Genomic DNA, 16308 nt, shown 5'->3' on the forward strand with positions numbered 1-16308 from the left:
CACTTCCTTCCCAGGCTTTTTAGCTCCTTCCCCGCTGGCCTTTGTCCTGTCCCACCGAGTTCCCAGGGTTCATGCAGTGCATCCACTTCCTCCATAAATGTCTGCAGAGCGAGAGTCTAACCTAAGCCCCTTGGAGTGGTGGGGGGAAGGAATGCTGAGCTTGGGGGGTGTTGGAAGAAGCCACAGAATCCACCAAGGGAGGGAAACGTATGGCTCCCTGTCCCACAGAAGTTGTGTGCCGAAGTGGGTGGGCAGTTTGCCCCTCATTTGCTGGGAACAGACCCCTCACTGCTGGGCCGCAGAGCACCTTGCTTCTTTCTCCCCACCCCCCAGATCTCTCCCCCCCCAACATATCTCTGAGCTCTTGCTTCTTTCTCCCCACCCCCCAGATCTCTCCCCCCCAACATATCTCTGAGCTGAGCGCCTGGTCCTCAGAAGCCCAAGGCTGGTTTTGCACTTTGGCTTGAGCCCTGCGTGTGTTTGTGTCGGATAACGGCACCTCCTTCTCAAAAGCAGTGCTTTTTTAAAAAATATATTTTTATTAAGAATTTAAACAAAACATATTGTCTTAATAAATATCATCCTTGATTCCCCCCCCCCCATAAAATAACCCACCCTCCCCTTCCTCCCTCGACTTCCCTCAGCTCCAATCTCTGGTTTCTCTACAAATGTTGTTCTCTGCATTTTACAAAATTGTATAAATCTGACTGGTTATTGCCAATATTGTTTCTTGTTTATTCAAAACCTGTCAAGGAGTCCAGTTCACTTTGTTGTTTCTTTAAGTACTTTGTAAAAGGTTCCCATTCATCTTTGAAGTCCCGGTTATCCTTGTCCCGTAGTTTATAAGTCAATTTTGCCAGTTCTGCATAGTCCACCAGCTTCTCTTGCCATAGTCGGGATTTCCTCATTCTTCCATCCTTGTTCTATTAAGACTCTCACCGCCGCTGTCGCATACATGAAGATATTTTTCAATTTCCTTGGCAGGTCTTTTCCTACAATCCCTAACAAAAATGCTTCAGGTTTCTTAACAAATGCTAAATGGAACATTTTCTTCAATTCATTGTATATCATTTCCCAAAACTTTTAAATTTCATTACAAACCCACCATATATGATAAAATGTCCCCTCTTTTTCCTTACACTTCCAACACATATTTGAACTGGTTTTGTACATTTCTCCTAACTGCACTGGAGTCATATACCATCTATACATCATCTTCATATAATTTTCTTTCAACAGAGAACAATCTGTAAATTTTAAGCCAATTTTCCATAACCTTTCCCAATCTTCCAACATAATGTTATGACCTATATCTTGTGCCCATTTAATCATGACTGGTTTTAACCTCTTCATCTTTCATCTCCCATTCTAGCAGTATGCTATATGCAGCCTTCAGTAGTTTCACTTTCCCTTCAATCACTTCCATTTGAAACCTGGATCTTGTGTAACTGAATCCTTTCTTACTGTCTTCTGCTCAAAAGCAGTGCTTTGCTTGACTCGGGGAAAGTTTCGGGTGGTTCGAGCAAGTTCTCGGGTGCTCCGGGTCTAATCCAGGGCACACACCACCCCAATGAGCCTTTGCTATGCCAGCTACTGTGGCCAGAACAGGGAGGACTGTCTCTTTTAGGATGCTTCCGTTGAGAAGTGGCAGTAGCTCTCCCCCATGACCCCTCCGGCTCCTCTGCGGTCCCTTTTAGCAACTGAGCGGCATTGGGGAGCTCGTCTGCCAGGCTGCCTTCTCTGCAAAGTGGGAGCTGCTGCCTCATGAGCTAAAGGACCCGGAGAAGCTGCTCTTTGGCATCTTGCTTGTTTGCATTGTGTTATCGGAGAAATCTGAGGCCTCCCTTGGACAAAAAACAAGGACCCCAGCCAGGAATACCAGGGCAAAACAGCAGCCAGTAGGCTTGGTCTTGATTGAAGACTGTCGCGACAGGACTCCCACCTGCCACCAGGTGAAACAAGATGGAAGCCCAGAACAAAAGAGAACCCAAACTTTTATTAGCTGCTAATCCCCATGTTACACCCCCCAAACTACATCACAGTTACATCATGGTTACATCATGAAAGGGGAGGTCTGGTGGCAGGAATCTGAGCATCCTGGACCCTGCCCCATGGTCCCCCTTGCCCTCCACCAAACACCCATCAAGTGTAGCAAAAGAGATATTTACATTTCCCTGTTTCCCAGCCAAGTTAATCCCACCCTTTTGTCTTCATCTGGGTTTGCTATTTCTGGAACGGCTACCTGTCTGGCACTCAGGTATCAGGATGCCAGGAATTATCACTCAGGCAGAGGGGCTGCTGAGCAGCTGAGCTCACATGTCTATATCAATTTCTGAAGTTTTCCCAGTGAGCCAGTACATAGGAACATTTATCAGTGAATTCTTACATTTGGTATCGTGCAGCAGAGGCCCTTTGGATAGATCAGAAGAAACTGTGATGAAGTGTTTTGTGGGGACAAATCACAAAAGTCACAAAAGCGATTGTGCTGGTTTTGGTAGTGGGCTGCATGTACATGATATCTGCTGGAGGGGCAACCCCCCCAACCTATACATAATTCCTTAAATTCCTGCGACAATTGGGACTGGATACTTTTCTGGTGGGCAGGCCAGATCCTTCTCTCCTCTCTGCTCACAAGCGGATTTCAGAGGGTTCAGTCCTTTGGCTTCCAAAGGTCAGTCCCACCAGCACGATCCCAGCACCCTGGAGCCCTGCTCACTGGCTGATTTCACCTCCATGATGTCAGCAGATAGGTGGATCGTAGAACCTCAGAATTGGAGAGTTGGAAGGGGACCCACAGAGCCATCTAGTCCACCCCCTGCACTGCAGGCATCACAGCCAAAGCATCCCTGACAGAGGGCCAACCAACCTCTGCTTAAAAACCTCCAACGAAGGCAAGTCCCCCACCTTCCAAGGGAGAATTGATATAAGGCAGCTTCCTGTGGAAAGCAATTGCCCCCTCCCCCATCCCCGTGTTACTGTGCTCTGAAAAGAGGGGTCACAAGCCTGGCCTGGGGTCCTAAGCAGCCATTGCTCTCGCCTCCTGTCTCTGAGCTGTGAGGAGCTCCCCAGAGCCCAGCAGAGGGCATTGCAACTCAGCGCAGGGCCTGCGTTTGCTGCTTCAGCCAGAGGAGGAGCACACCAGCAGCGGGTCTCATGAATAAAAGGGCGGGGGGGAGAGAGAGCAGGCCTTGACTGCTCTGAGGCTGGTGTCTCCGTGGGGCTCGTAGGCTGGCCCCCCACCTTCCCAGGGGTCCTTTGCTCTGGATTGTTTTGCAACCTCAGAGCAAAAGCGTGGATTCCAAGATGCTCTTCAGAATCCGTTCTGCAGCTCTCCAGATCGTTTATCTGCGAGAGCTTCCAACCCTCCGTTTGAATTGACTGCCCTTTTCAAGATACATATTTCCATTATCTAGGGAAAGCGAACAGTCTTCCCTACAAGAAGCCACCTTGCTATTTGAAAACTGGAGCCCAAACAATCCCCTCTTCCAGCTTTCCTGTTTCTCAATCTCTGTTCGCAAAGCTTTGAAATTTGCAAAGTGAATTGGAGACAAACCTTTAAATGTTCAGAATTGGGTCCTGAGGTGTGTCTCGAGGTTGCCTCTCTCTTCCAACACTAGATAGATAGATAGATAGATAGATAGATAGATAGATAGATAGATAGATGATAGATAGATGATAGATAGATGATAGATAGATAGATAGATAGATAGATGATAGATAGATAGATGATAGATAGATGATAGATAGATGATAGATAGATGATTAAATAGATATAGATATAGATATGGGACACGGGTGGTGCTGTGGGTTAAACCACAGAGCCTAGGACTTGCCGATCAGAAGGTTGGCGGTTCTAATCCCTGCGACGGGCTGAGCACCTGTTGCTCGGTCCCTGCTCCTGCCAACCTAGCAGTTCGAAAGCACATCGAAGTGCAAGTAGATAAATAGGTACCGCTCTGGCGGGAAGGTAAATGGCGTTTCCATGCGCTGCTCTGGTTCGTCAGAGGTGGCTTAGTCATGCTGGCCACATGACTTGGAAGCTGTACGCCGGCTCCCTCGGCCAAGAAAGCAAGATGAGCACCACAACCCCAGAGTTGGCCACGACTGGAACTAATGGTCAGGGGTCCTTTTACCTTTACCTTTATAGATATAGATATAGATTAGAGATATAGATATAGATATAGATATATAGATATATAGATTTTTCCAAATAATTTCCAAAAATCATAACACATACTTTCTTATCTTATACAATGTTTTGGGCTTCCATCAACCACATCTGAAGATTTTTCAATCTTTATCACTTAATCTACATTTCTTAATTTCTCTATTACTTTCAATTATCCTTAACTAATAACTTTAACTAATAACTCTCTTCATAATCTTCTCTACAATACTTCGCATAGTCTGCCTTACAAAACTTCTTGAAGTCCTGCTACAATTGCTTTTCAAATAGTTCAGATATTTACTCCAGTCCTCTGAGAATCTCTGGTCCTGCAGGTTTCGGATCCTTCCTGTCATCTTGTCTAATTCTGCAGGGTCCATTAATTTCGTCTGCCATTCTTCTTTGGTCGGTAGTTCTCATTTCCATTTCTGTGCCAGTAATATTCTTGCTGCCGTTACTGCATATAAAAACAGTTTATTATCCCTCTCTTCCAACACTCTGAGACCAAAATGGAGGAAAGCATCGTCTCCAGGGGCCCCTGTTCCCGAGCCATGTGGGCAGCCTCTCTTCCCGGGTGCCTGGCAGGCAGCCTGCCCTGTTGGGCCGGTTTCACCCGCTGGCTTTCCGCTCTGCTGGGGGTGGGCGCCACCACAAAGCGGGTCGTGTCGGTTAGCTCCACCCACGTGGCAGGTCTGGACAGGAAATGCCGGGAGGCTCCTCTGACCAGACTCTCTCTCTCCTTGCAGCTGACCACCCTCCGTGGCTCCATCCTGGAGGATGCCACGCCCACCTCCACCAAGCATGGCACCGTCCGCGGGCTCCCCCTCAAGGACGTGCTGGAGAACGTGATCCCCGAGCTGAACATCCACTGCCTCCGCCTGGCCCTCAGCGTCCCCAAAGTCACAGAGCAGCTGCGGAAGCTGGACGAGCAGGGGGTGAGTGAGGCGGGGGGGAGGTGGGGGGTGGGATGGCCGGGGTGGTGGTGGGCATTGGCCCTTCTTCCGTCCTTGCTCCCTGGTCAGTGGGGTGAAGGGCAAGAGATGGGGTGGAGAGAAACATGCATGTGCCAAATAATACTAGAGCTTGGGGGTATCAGAAGAAAAGACATGTCAGCAATTTGTGGGATTTAATAATAATAATAATAATAATAATAAATTTTATTTATACCCCGCCCTCCCCAGCCAAGACCGGGCTCAGGGCGGCTAACAACCAATGATAAAAACAAGTTGATTAAAATACAATTTAAAAAACAAGATTAAAATACAACATTAAAACATTAAGATGCAGCCTCTTCACAGGAGGAGAAAGGAAAAAAGGAAGAGGGGGAGGGAATCAAACTGATTAAATTTTATTTATACCCTAGCCGAGAGTGGGCTCAGGGCAGCTAACACCAGTATGAAACAATTGATTGAAATACAACTTAAAAACAAGATTAAAATACAACATTAAAATGCAACCTCATTTCAGTAGGAACTCAAATCAAAAACTTGGGGGGGGGGATGAAAACGCCAAGTCTTCACCAAGGCCAACTGTCCAGACTGGTCCTACATGGGCCGGAAAAGCCAGGGAAGTCCCCAAATAGGAGTTCCATCACAGAAGGAGAAAGGAAAGAGGAAAGAGAGGGAGGGAATCAAATTAGCTCCAAGCCAAAGGCCAGGCGGAACAACTCTGTCTTACAGGCCCTGCGGAAAGAAATCAGATCCTGCAGGGCCCTGGTCTCATGAGAAAGAGCGTTCCACCAGGCCGGAGCCAGTGTTGAAAAGGCCCTGGCTCTGGTTGAGGCTAATCTTACTTCTTTAGGGACCGGGACTTCTAGGGTGTTGCTATTTATGGACCTTAAGGGTCCTCCGTGGGGCATATCTGGAGAGGTATGCAAAATGGGATGGGCACTGAGGGTTCTGAAAGGGGATGAGGCAGATTCCGGGAGCAGGAGAGATCCACCAGATTCCGGGGCAGACATCCTACTGCCTGCCTCTCCGGTTGCCTCGCCTCCAAAAGGCTGTACAGTCGTAACTTGGATCTCAAATGCCTTGGCTCCCGAACAAATTGGTTCTTGAACGATCGAAACCCGGAAGCGAGTGTTCTGGTTTTCGAGTGGTTTTTGGAAGTCGAACATCTGACGCAGCTTCTGATTGGCTGCAGGACGCTCCCGCAGACAATCAGAAGCCACGCCTTGGTTTTCTAACAGTTCCGGGAGTCAAACGGACTCTGTTTGAGAACCAAGGTACAACTGCAGTAGATCTGGGAAAGTTTGAGATGAAAGGGCAGCCAGAGAGATCAGGGGATCCCCGCGGGGCGAGGGAAGGTTGTCGCATTTGGGACTTTGCAGACTTCTTGCACTTGAGCAAGAGAAGACCTGGCCGAGATGCAGACGATGGTGACCGTTGTTGTGGAGAAAGAGGAGAGATGATGGTCATGCTTGAATCCCATGGGAAAAGCTGAGTGTGGGAAGATCCGAAAGAAAGTCCTTCTTCAGACGGCAGACATAAACTCTGAAACTCATTTCCCTGGGAGGCAGGGGATGGCCTCAACTTGGGTGGCAAAGATAGACAAATCGACGGCAGAGCAGATGACTGTCGAGGGCTGCAAGCCGCAGGGACCTTGTTCTCCCTCCGCTGCTGTTCTGCTCAGGTCCTGCTTGCAGGATTCGCATTCGGGCCCCTGGCTGGCATCTTTGAGAAGCGGGGTGCCGTAGATCAGACAACGTTTGTAGGTTTGCAACAAGTTTTGTGAGGAGGAGTATTGGAAGTATTGCTAAAATGGAGAAGGGGAAGGATGATTTGTTAAGAGATGTAAAGGCAATTTAAAGTTAAGAAATGCATAAAAGGTAAAGGGACCCCTGACCATTAGGTCTAGTTATGACCGACTTTGGGGTTGCGGCGCTCATCTCGCTTTACTGGCCGAGGGAGCCGGCATACAGCTTCCGGGTCATGTGGCCAGCATGACTAAGCCGCTTCTGGCGAACCAGAGCAGTGCACGGAAATGCTGTTTACCTTCCCACTGGAGTGGTACCTATTTATCTACTTGCACTTTGACATGCTTTCAAACTGCTAGGTTGGCAGGAGCAGGGACTGAGCAACGGGAGCTCACCCCGTCACGGTGATTCGAACCACCGACCTTCCGATCGGCAAGTCCTACGCTCTGTGGTTTAGCCCACAGCGCCACCTGTGTCCCTAAGAAACGCATAAGAAGTGGTTAAAACAGTGGATCATCAGAGGTGCTGATGAAAGTCTAAAAAGATTGTATAAGTGATAAGTTTTGTGGTACATTTTATAATTTATATGTTAAAATCAATAAAAATTATTTTTAAAAAAGAGAGAAGCGGGGTGCTGGACTCCCCTTTGTGTCCTGTTCCAGCTACGGTCTCAACGCTCTGAACATGCGCAGGTAGATTCAGAACACCTTGCGGCGTTCCTCTGAGGGCGCCCTTGCCTCCCTTTCCTGTTCGTGCCCTTCTGCCAGTCTGGGAAGAAGGAGGCTGGCCCCGCCGTGGCCGGATCCTGTGACGCGTGGCAGGGGAAGTGTCTCTCGCGAGGCCTCTGCCCCGTGGGCTCCCCCTGCTTGGCACTTCTCACCCTCTCTCTTCTGCCCCCTCAGCTCTGCCGCAAGCACAAGGTGGGCGTCTTGTACTGCAAAGCCGACCAGAGCTCCGAGGAGGAGATGTACAACAACGAAGAGGCCGGGCCTGCCTTTGAGGAGTTCCTGGCGCTGCTGGGGGAGAAGGTGTGCCTCAGGGGCTTCGACAAGTATGCCGCCCAGCTGGACACCAAAAGTAGGTTCCTCCGGCCATTTGCTGGGGGCAGGCAGAAGGCCGGCTGCTCTCTGTCCCCCCCCCCCGAAACCTCCCGTTCCCCAACTCTCTTTGGCTGCTCAGGGGGGAGGCTGTGAAGGAGCCACCCAGTCTATCCCTCCTCTCCACCCACTAGTCCCCGCTGCCAGTCCCTCCTGAGCCTCTCTCCTGCTTGCTTTTGCCTTCCAGCCGACTCCACGGGCACCCACTCTCTCTACACCACCTACCAGGGCTACGAGATCATGTTCCACGTCTCCACGATGCTTCCTTACACCCCCAACAATAGGCAGCAGGTACGAGAGTGGGGTTGCATATTTTTTTTTTTAGGAAAAAGACTTATTTGATCAGATTATAAGATGTGGGATCTTCGCTGTCTATTTTGTTGGTTCTGCGACTTGCAGAACCGCCTTGTGTTCTAGCAGCGAAGAAGAAAAGTCGTGTGCAAATTAAAACGGAAAATGAAATTAAAATGTTGGGTCTCCCCGACCCCAGAGAGCAAGGAATGCTGGACATGTTCTGAACTGTATCGTTTGCACGCGTGGCCCTGGGTCTGGATGAAAATGCGTTTGAGGAACACTTCAGATGAATAACTGAGAATCCCCTCTGTCTGTCCATCTCCTCCTTCCTCCTCCAGCTGCTCAGGAAGAGGCACATTGGGAACGACATTGTCACAATCATCTTCCAGGAGCCGGGGGCTCTGCCCTTTACCCCCCAGAACATCCGCTCCCATTTCCAGCATGTCTTCATCATCGTCCGGGCCCAGAATCCCTGCACAGAGAACGTTTGCTACAGGTAACACCCCCTCCCTGAAAGGGGCCCCAAGCTCATCCCACAGACTCTCTGGCAGAATCATCAAATGGTGCAGTTGGAATGGGCTCCAGGGTCATCTAGTCCAACCCCCTGCAATAGTCATTCTAGAAGGGTCTGGTAGGAGGGAGGAAGCCCCCCAGGCAGAGCTGACGCTAGTCAGGAGGAATGCTTATCCTATGGGCCAAGTGAGCTTTTGAGGTGACCAGGGGCAAATTTGACGAGTGGGCGGGGCCACCCTTTATTCCGCCCATCACATGAGGTCATCACGACATCATTCAGCTGAAACAGGAAGCAGGAAGAGGCCCAGATTCAGAGGCAGGAGAAGAGGCAAGCCAAGATGCAGAGATGAGTTCAGCTGGTGAAGTGGCCCGGGTGTCTCCCCCTCCTGCTGTGACCAGCTCCCCTCCTCCCTGGTCTCCCAGAACCAGGAGAGGCATGAACAGAGCGGAGAGGAGGTTGGCTTCACGCAGGCTAAGGCTCTGATTGCTTGGGGGGGGGGGAACCCTGGAGAGGTGGAGACTGAGATGGCGGAGGGGAGGTGGGAACTTTCAGTCTGGGCAACTGATCTGTGGAGCAAGACCTACCAGGGATGAACTGCTGGACTCATGAGGCCTGACCCTCAGCCAAGTCATAGCGTTGGAAGGGACGCCAAGGCTCGTCCAGCCCAGAAATCACAAGCCTGTGTTTTGTTTTGTTTTTAGAAGTAATATTTATTAAAGTTTTAAAAGTTACAAAAAAAGAAGAAGATAAAAACACCATATTAAACAAAAACAAACCAGCAATCACAATAAAAAAGAGAGGGGGAAAAAGAAACAGAAAAAAGCAGAAAAATAGAAACAAGTAAAAAACACATCAAACCTTCCCATAGCTAATCTTTCATTTGCTTGTTTCCTTGACCTCCTCACACCTCCCTTTTTGTATTCTAATTCGATTAGCTATTTCAGCAAATCCTTTCCATCTTTTCCAATTTTTGTCCCGTAAATTATCTTAGTATAATAAAACTTAACTTTTCCTCCTTTCACCAATTAACAGTCTATTTTTTCCTAAACCTTTATAACATTTCTGCTAAAACCACATAGCTTCATTCCAACTCCTTTTAACATTCATTAATTTTACAATATTTCTGTAAATAGTCTTTAAATTTCTTCCACTCTTCCTCCACCGATTCTTCTCCCTGGTCTCGGATTCTGCCAGTCATTTCCGCCAGTTCCATATAGTCCATCAACTTCATCTGCCACTCTTCCCGGGTGGGTAAATCTTGAAATCACAAGCCTGTGTGTGTTTTGGCTAATAACGAGTTAACTCCCATGGTGTTGGCTCCTGTCTTCTGCTTGGTCCAAGCTGTGCTTCCCCCCTCTCTCCTTCCGTGTCCCCAGCGTGGCGGTGACCCGCTCCAAAGACGTCCCTCCCTTTGGGCCAGCCATCCCCAGCCGAGCCGCCTTCCACAAATCCGACGTCTTCCGGGACTTCCTGCTGGCCAAGGTGATCAACGCCGAGAACGCGGCCCACAAGTCGGACAAGTTCCACACCATGGCCACGCGGACACGGCAGGAGTACCTGAAGGACCTGGCGGAGAACTGCGTCACCAGCACGCCCATTGACTCCACGGGGAAGTTCAACCTGATCTCGCTGGCCTCCAAGAAGAAGGAGAAGACGAAAGCCCGGCCGGGGGCCGAGCAGCACAGCGCCGGGGCCATTGCGTGGCACGTGCAGGCGCAGGATTACACCCAGGGGCTGGAGATCGAGTGCATCTTGGGCATCTCCAACGAGTTTGTCGTCCTCTTGGACCTGGGCACCAAGGAGGTGGTCTTCAACTGCTTTTGCGCGGACGTGATCGGGTGGACGCCGGACACATTCAGCATCAAGATCTTCTACGGGCGCGGGGACCACATTTTCATCCGGGCCCTGGAGAGCAACCCGGAGGACATCAAGGAGATTGTGCAGCGGCTGAAGGTCAGTGACATTAAGTCAGGATAACACCCTTAGATCCTTGGGCCCTTTGCATGCCTGTGAGGAGCAGGTGGGAGTTTGAAACCAAGTTGGGAAACCAAGCCATATTTAGGAGGCGTGGTAGAGGGAGTTGGGGGAAAGAGACTGGGTGTTGATGTGAAAGAATACAGTGGTAGCTCAGTACCTCGGTAGCTTCAGGTTACAGACGCTTCAGGTTACAGACTCCGCTAACCCGGAAATAATACCTCGGGTTAAGAACTTTGCTTCAGGATGAGAACAGAAATCGTGCAGCGGCGGCGAAGCGGCAGCGGGAGGCCCCATTAGCTAAAGTGGTGCTTCAGGTTAAGAACAGACCTCCAGAACGAATTGAGTTTTTAACCCTAGGTACCACTGTATCTGAAAGGCTGCCCCATGGAAGTGGGAGTTTTCAAATGAGCCAGTGTTTTCAAATGACAGGCAAGGAGATTGCGACTAAAGCTTAGGAATAACTTCCTGATGGCCAGAGCCGTTACAGAGAAATCAAGATAATAAACGTTTCATAAAAGAACGGAACTGGTCTACTGAATATTTACAGATAAATTGCAGACAGGTAAAAACATTGGCCGGGTTATTGTAATAACCTGTAGTTTCATAAGGGTATATATTTAAAGTAGTTACTTAAATGAGCAAATTAAATGAATTCAGATATGCAGAAGATATTAAAAAATAAATTCAAAGAACCACAGAAAGAGGGGGAAGCTTTGAAATGCTAAAATTATTGTAAAATTAATGAAATGTATAAACCTGATAAGTATGTATAAATAAATAAATAAATAAATAAATAAATAAATAAATAAATAAAAAATAAATAAAAAAATAAATAAAAAAAATTATGGGTGGGGGGGAGGAAAGCAGATTGCAACTAAAGCTTAGGAATAACTTTGTGATAGTCAGAGCCGCTGCAGAGCGGAACGGTCTTCTTCGGAAGGTGGCAGTGGCATGTGGTTGGTTGACTGGGGGGGCTAGACTGGTCCCCTAAATGTTCCCAGTAAATTAAAGTAAAGGTAAAGGGACCCCTGACCATTAGGTCCAGTTGTGGCTGACTCTGGGGTTGTGGCGCTCATCTCACTTTATTGGCCAAGGGAGCCGGCGCACAGCTTCTGGGTCATGTGGCCAGCGTGACTAAGCCGCTTCTGTCGAACCAGAGCAGCACACGGAAACGCCATTTACCTTCCCACCAGAGCAGTACCTATTTATCTACTTGCACTTTGACGTGTTTTTGAACTGCTAGGTTGGCAGGAGCAGAGACCGAGCAACGGGAGCTCACCCCGTCTAGGGGATTCGAACCGCCGACCTTCTGATCGGCAAGCCCTAGGCTCTGGGGTTTAACCCACAGCGCCACCCACATCCCTCCCAGTAAATTAATAAAGTGTTAAAGCCCGGCGCCTCCTTCCCAGAGCCTGGAAAGCTTAGGGAGAGAGGCAAGATGCTCACATGTGGAACATTGGGACGTCACAACATCCCACACGTGTCCTGGCAAACCAGCGCCTCTGGCCGTAACTGTTCCCCTCCGAAAAATTTCACTGCCTGCCACTGGAAGATGGGGTGCAATCCTTCATTTAAATTTCGTAAGCAGAGGTTGAGCGGTGATCCCTCAGATGACCCTCGGGGTCCCTTACGGTTCTACTCTTCTTTGCCCCTTCTGACTCTTTCCCTAGGTCATGACCTCTGGCTGTGAGACGGTGGAGATGACGCTGCGGAGGAATGGGCTGGGGCAGCTGGGCTTCCACGTGAAGTTTGACGGGACGGTGGCCGAGGTGGAGGACTACGGCTTTGCCTGGCAAGCAGGGCTGCGCCAGGGCAGCCGGCTGGTGGAGATCTGCAAGGTGGCGGTGGTCACTCTCAGCCATGACCAGATGATCGACTGGCTGCGCACCTCTGTGACGGTGAAGGTGGTCATCGTCCCGCCGCATGAGGACGGCGTCCCTCGCAGGTAACGCCGGCCTTGCTTTGCGTCCAACACCTGGCAGGCTGGCAGCAGCAAAAGGACCCCTGTGGCGCCACACAGCTGTCTTTTCCTGCACCAAACCGTTGTGCTGTGCCAAGAGGGTGCAGACGTGCCCATCGGGTGGCCTCGCATGGACCCCTTTTGCACGCTTTTGCTCCCGCTGCGCATTGCAGAGCTGACAAGGGCTGTGGAAGCTGTGTTGTCAGTGCCTGATCTGCAAGGCAGGAGGCTGGTTCGGGGTCCCTGGCAAACGGCTTGTGCAGCCTCTGGTGGAGGAGATCCCACCTTCTCCCGAGGAAGGGCCATCCTGAAGTTCAGTTAGACTGTTGTTTAGTGGTGTCCGACTCTTTGTGACCCCCTGGACCAGAGCACGCCAGGCCCTCCTGTCCTCCACTGCCTCCTGCAGTTTGGTCAAACTCATGCTGGTAGCTTCGAGAACACTGTCCCACCATCTCGTCCTCTGTCGTCCCCTTCTCCTTGTGCCCTCCATCTTTCCCAACATCAGGGTCTTTTCCAGGGAGTCTTCTCTTCTCAGGAGGTGGCCAAAGTCTTGGAGCCTCAGCTTCAGGATCTGTCCTTCCAGTGAGCACTCAGGGCTGGTTTCCTTCAGAATGGAGAGGTTTGATCTTCTTGCAGTCCATGGGACTCTCAAGAGTCTCCTCCAGCACCAGAATTCAAAAGCATCCATTCTTCGGCGATCAGTTAGACTACAGCTCCCATATTGGCCATGCTGGCTGGGACTGATGGGAATTGGAGTCTCAGCATCATTTGGGTGGCGCCCGGGTCTCCATTACTGTCCCCGTGAGAGATGGGCAAGGCTTGTGGCTGATGTTGCAGTGGACGCTCAGTTCTGCCTCAAGCAACATATCCATTTAGGCTTGGGCACTGTGGGTTAAACCACAGAAGCTAGGACTTGCCGATCAGAAAGTCGGTGGTTCGAATCCCCGCGACGGGGTGAGCTCCCATTGCTCGGTCCCTGCTTCTGCCAACCTAGCAATTCAAAAGCACCTCAAAGTGCAAGTCGATACTGCTTCGGCGGGAAACGCCGTTTCCGTGCGCTGCTCTGGTTCGCCAGAAGCGGCTTAGTCCTGCTGGCCACATGACCCGGAAGTTGTACGCCGGCTCCCTTGGCCAGGAAAGCGAGATGAGCGCCGCAACCCCAGAGTCGGTCACGACTGGACCTACTGGTCAGGGGTCCCTTCACCTTTACCTTTAATAATAATAATAATAATAATAATAATAATAAATTTATTTATACCCCGCCCATCTGGCTGGGTCTCCCCAGCCACTCTGGGCGGCTTCCAACAAAACACTAAAATACAATAACCTATTAAACATTAAAAGCTTCTCTAAACAGGGCTGCCTTTAGATGTCTTCTAAAAGTTTGGTAGTTATTTTTCTCTTTGACATCTGGTTTCTTAGTCTTTAGCATGAACTCAAAATAGCATCCAACACAGTCTCCTAACCAATGAGCTTGCATTTCCTTTATTCCATATCACTTGGGGAGATCTGACAAACCATTGAGCAAAGCCTTTGCATCGGCAGATGTTTTAATGAACCACTGTTTGAGGTATTTCTTTCCCACTTTTGCTCCCGAACGCCACGAACAGCCATTTTCATCCACCTGTTCATTAGCAAGAACAGTCTGATCCACAGGGTCCTAATTAACCATTGCTTCATTTTCATAGGCTAACCCCGCTTCATAAAGCTTAATAAAAAGATACTGTGTCCACTTATAGTACTCTGGCAAACAAGTGGTTATTTCCCAATCCCAAATAAAATACAAGCCTAACGCTTCAAGCTGCTTTCGCATGTTCCGAATATTACTTTGTGTCCAATCTGCTGGATGAAAGCCATGATCAATATCCGCATTCTCTGCAGGTAATCCAAATCCATCGCATCCCATTGGATTTATCACCTGAAATCCTCTCACTTTCTGAAACCGTGCTATCGTGTCACTTATGGTGTACTGTTTGCTGTTACGGTTTTTATTAATTGCCCAGCCGTCACCCTAAGGTCCCAGTTGCCGCAGGCCCAGGAGGTTTCAGGGTGTGTGGGGAGGTGGTCGCTCGACCCCCCCAAGTGCTGGAGCAGTGGGGAGAGGGGAGTTTGGGTGTCTTGTGGCCTTTGTCTCCCTAGCGCAACATATCCATGTTTCAAAAGAGACTTCTTGCAGTTTGGAAAGTGACAGAGAAATGTGGGGTGGGTGGATGAGTGATGAGGGGAAGCCTAGAAATCAGGAAAGAGGCAGGATGGAGGCTCAGTGTTGTCTAAAGGTACCCCTGACCGTAAGGTCCAGTCATGGACAACTCTGGGGTTGCGGTGCTCATCTCGCTTTATTGGCTGAGGGAGCTGGCGTACAGCTTCCGGGTAATGTGGCCAGCATGACTAAGCCACCTCTGACGAACCAGAGCAGCGCACGCAAATGCCATTTACCTTCCCGCCGGAGTGGTACCTATTTATCTACTTGCACTTTGATGTGCTTTCGAACTGCTAGGTTGGCAGGAGCAGGGACCGAGCAACGGGAGCTCACCCCGTCGCGGGGATTCGAATCGCCGACCTTCCGATCGGCAAGTCCTAGGCTCTGTGGTTTAACCCACAGCGCCACCCGCGTCCCCCCAATGTTGTCTAAGCGCCCCATAAACCAATCAGAGCAAATGGCTCAGTAAAGATAAAGACTCAATAAAGACGGACTACCATCTAATCTCTGCAATAAGCTTTGTGCACGGAAATCAGGATGGCTGGGTCAACATTTGGATTTTGCTAATTCAGTACAACCCCACGATCTCGTTCCTGGGCAGTCACTGCCAGTTCCAGCTCCCCCTAAACACATGCCAAGTGAGGAAATATTTTGAGCCAATGGGCTTCACATTACTCTAGTTTCAATTCCTCACGATCCCTTTTTGCTCCTGTATGTGATCTGTAAATTTGGCCCCCTTCTGCTCTCCTCCAACTCCAGGTCATTTGTGAACAAGTTAGCAAGCAGAGGCCCAAGCGATGCTTGAGGGACTTTCCACATACCTATTCTCTGGTTCTCCTGTTCCTTAACCAGTTACCAGTCCATGGTGGAATCTAGACACATATAAAAAAACTGTGGAAATGCTTTTTTTTTCCATATTGAAAAATGTATTGAATTCGCCATAAGGCTAACAATCGCCATCCAGTGTTACATTTGTTTATTGCACTTTATAACACACTCACAACGTTTTATTTGCAGCTGTAGAGCTGAATCCCGTGATAGACCCTCTCCTGTTAATCTGTGTCTGCTACGCTTACTCAAGAGTTTTCGGTGAGGGACTTGATCAGTGGCTTTTGGGGAGTCTTAAGTACACAGAAGTTCCTGTATCACCCCTTTCCAGTTGCGGACGACTCTGGGGTTGTGGCGCTCATCTCGCTTTACTGGACGAGGGAGCCGGTGTCCAGCTTCCGGGTCATGTGGCCAGCATGACTAAGCCGCTTCTGGCGAACCAGAGCAGCGCACAGAAACACCGTTCACCTTCCCGCCGGAGCAGTACCTATTTATCTACTTGCACTTTGACGTGCTATCGTACTGCTATCGTACTGCTAGGTTGGCAGGAGCAGAGACTGAGCAACTCACCCTGTCGT

At 49.6% G+C, this 16308-nt stretch overlaps 1 protein-coding gene across 2 annotated transcripts in view; it reads left to right on the top strand.

Annotated features, from left to right (window-relative positions):
* SIPA1L3 (signal induced proliferation associated 1 like 3) overlaps window positions 1–16308 on the top strand; it is a 77645-nt gene that overhangs the window by 28920 nt on the left and 32417 nt on the right. For both annotated transcript variants that reach the window (XM_081921895.1, XM_081921894.1), the window contains 6 exons: window positions 4912–5100; window positions 7763–7937; window positions 8145–8248; window positions 8590–8747; window positions 10142–10718; window positions 12413–12687. In XM_081921895.1, the coding sequence (XP_081778021.1) occupies window positions 4912–5100; window positions 7763–7937; window positions 8145–8248; window positions 8590–8747; window positions 10142–10718; window positions 12413–12687 (1478 nt within the window). The remainder of the gene's footprint in view (window positions 1–4911; window positions 5101–7762; window positions 7938–8144; window positions 8249–8589; window positions 8748–10141; window positions 10719–12412; window positions 12688–16308) is intronic.

Source organism: Podarcis melisellensis (genome assembly GCF_964234715.1).
Source record: "Podarcis melisellensis genome assembly, chromosome: 8".
Classification (NCBI taxonomy): domain Eukaryota; kingdom Metazoa; phylum Chordata; class Lepidosauria; order Squamata; family Lacertidae; genus Podarcis; species Podarcis melisellensis.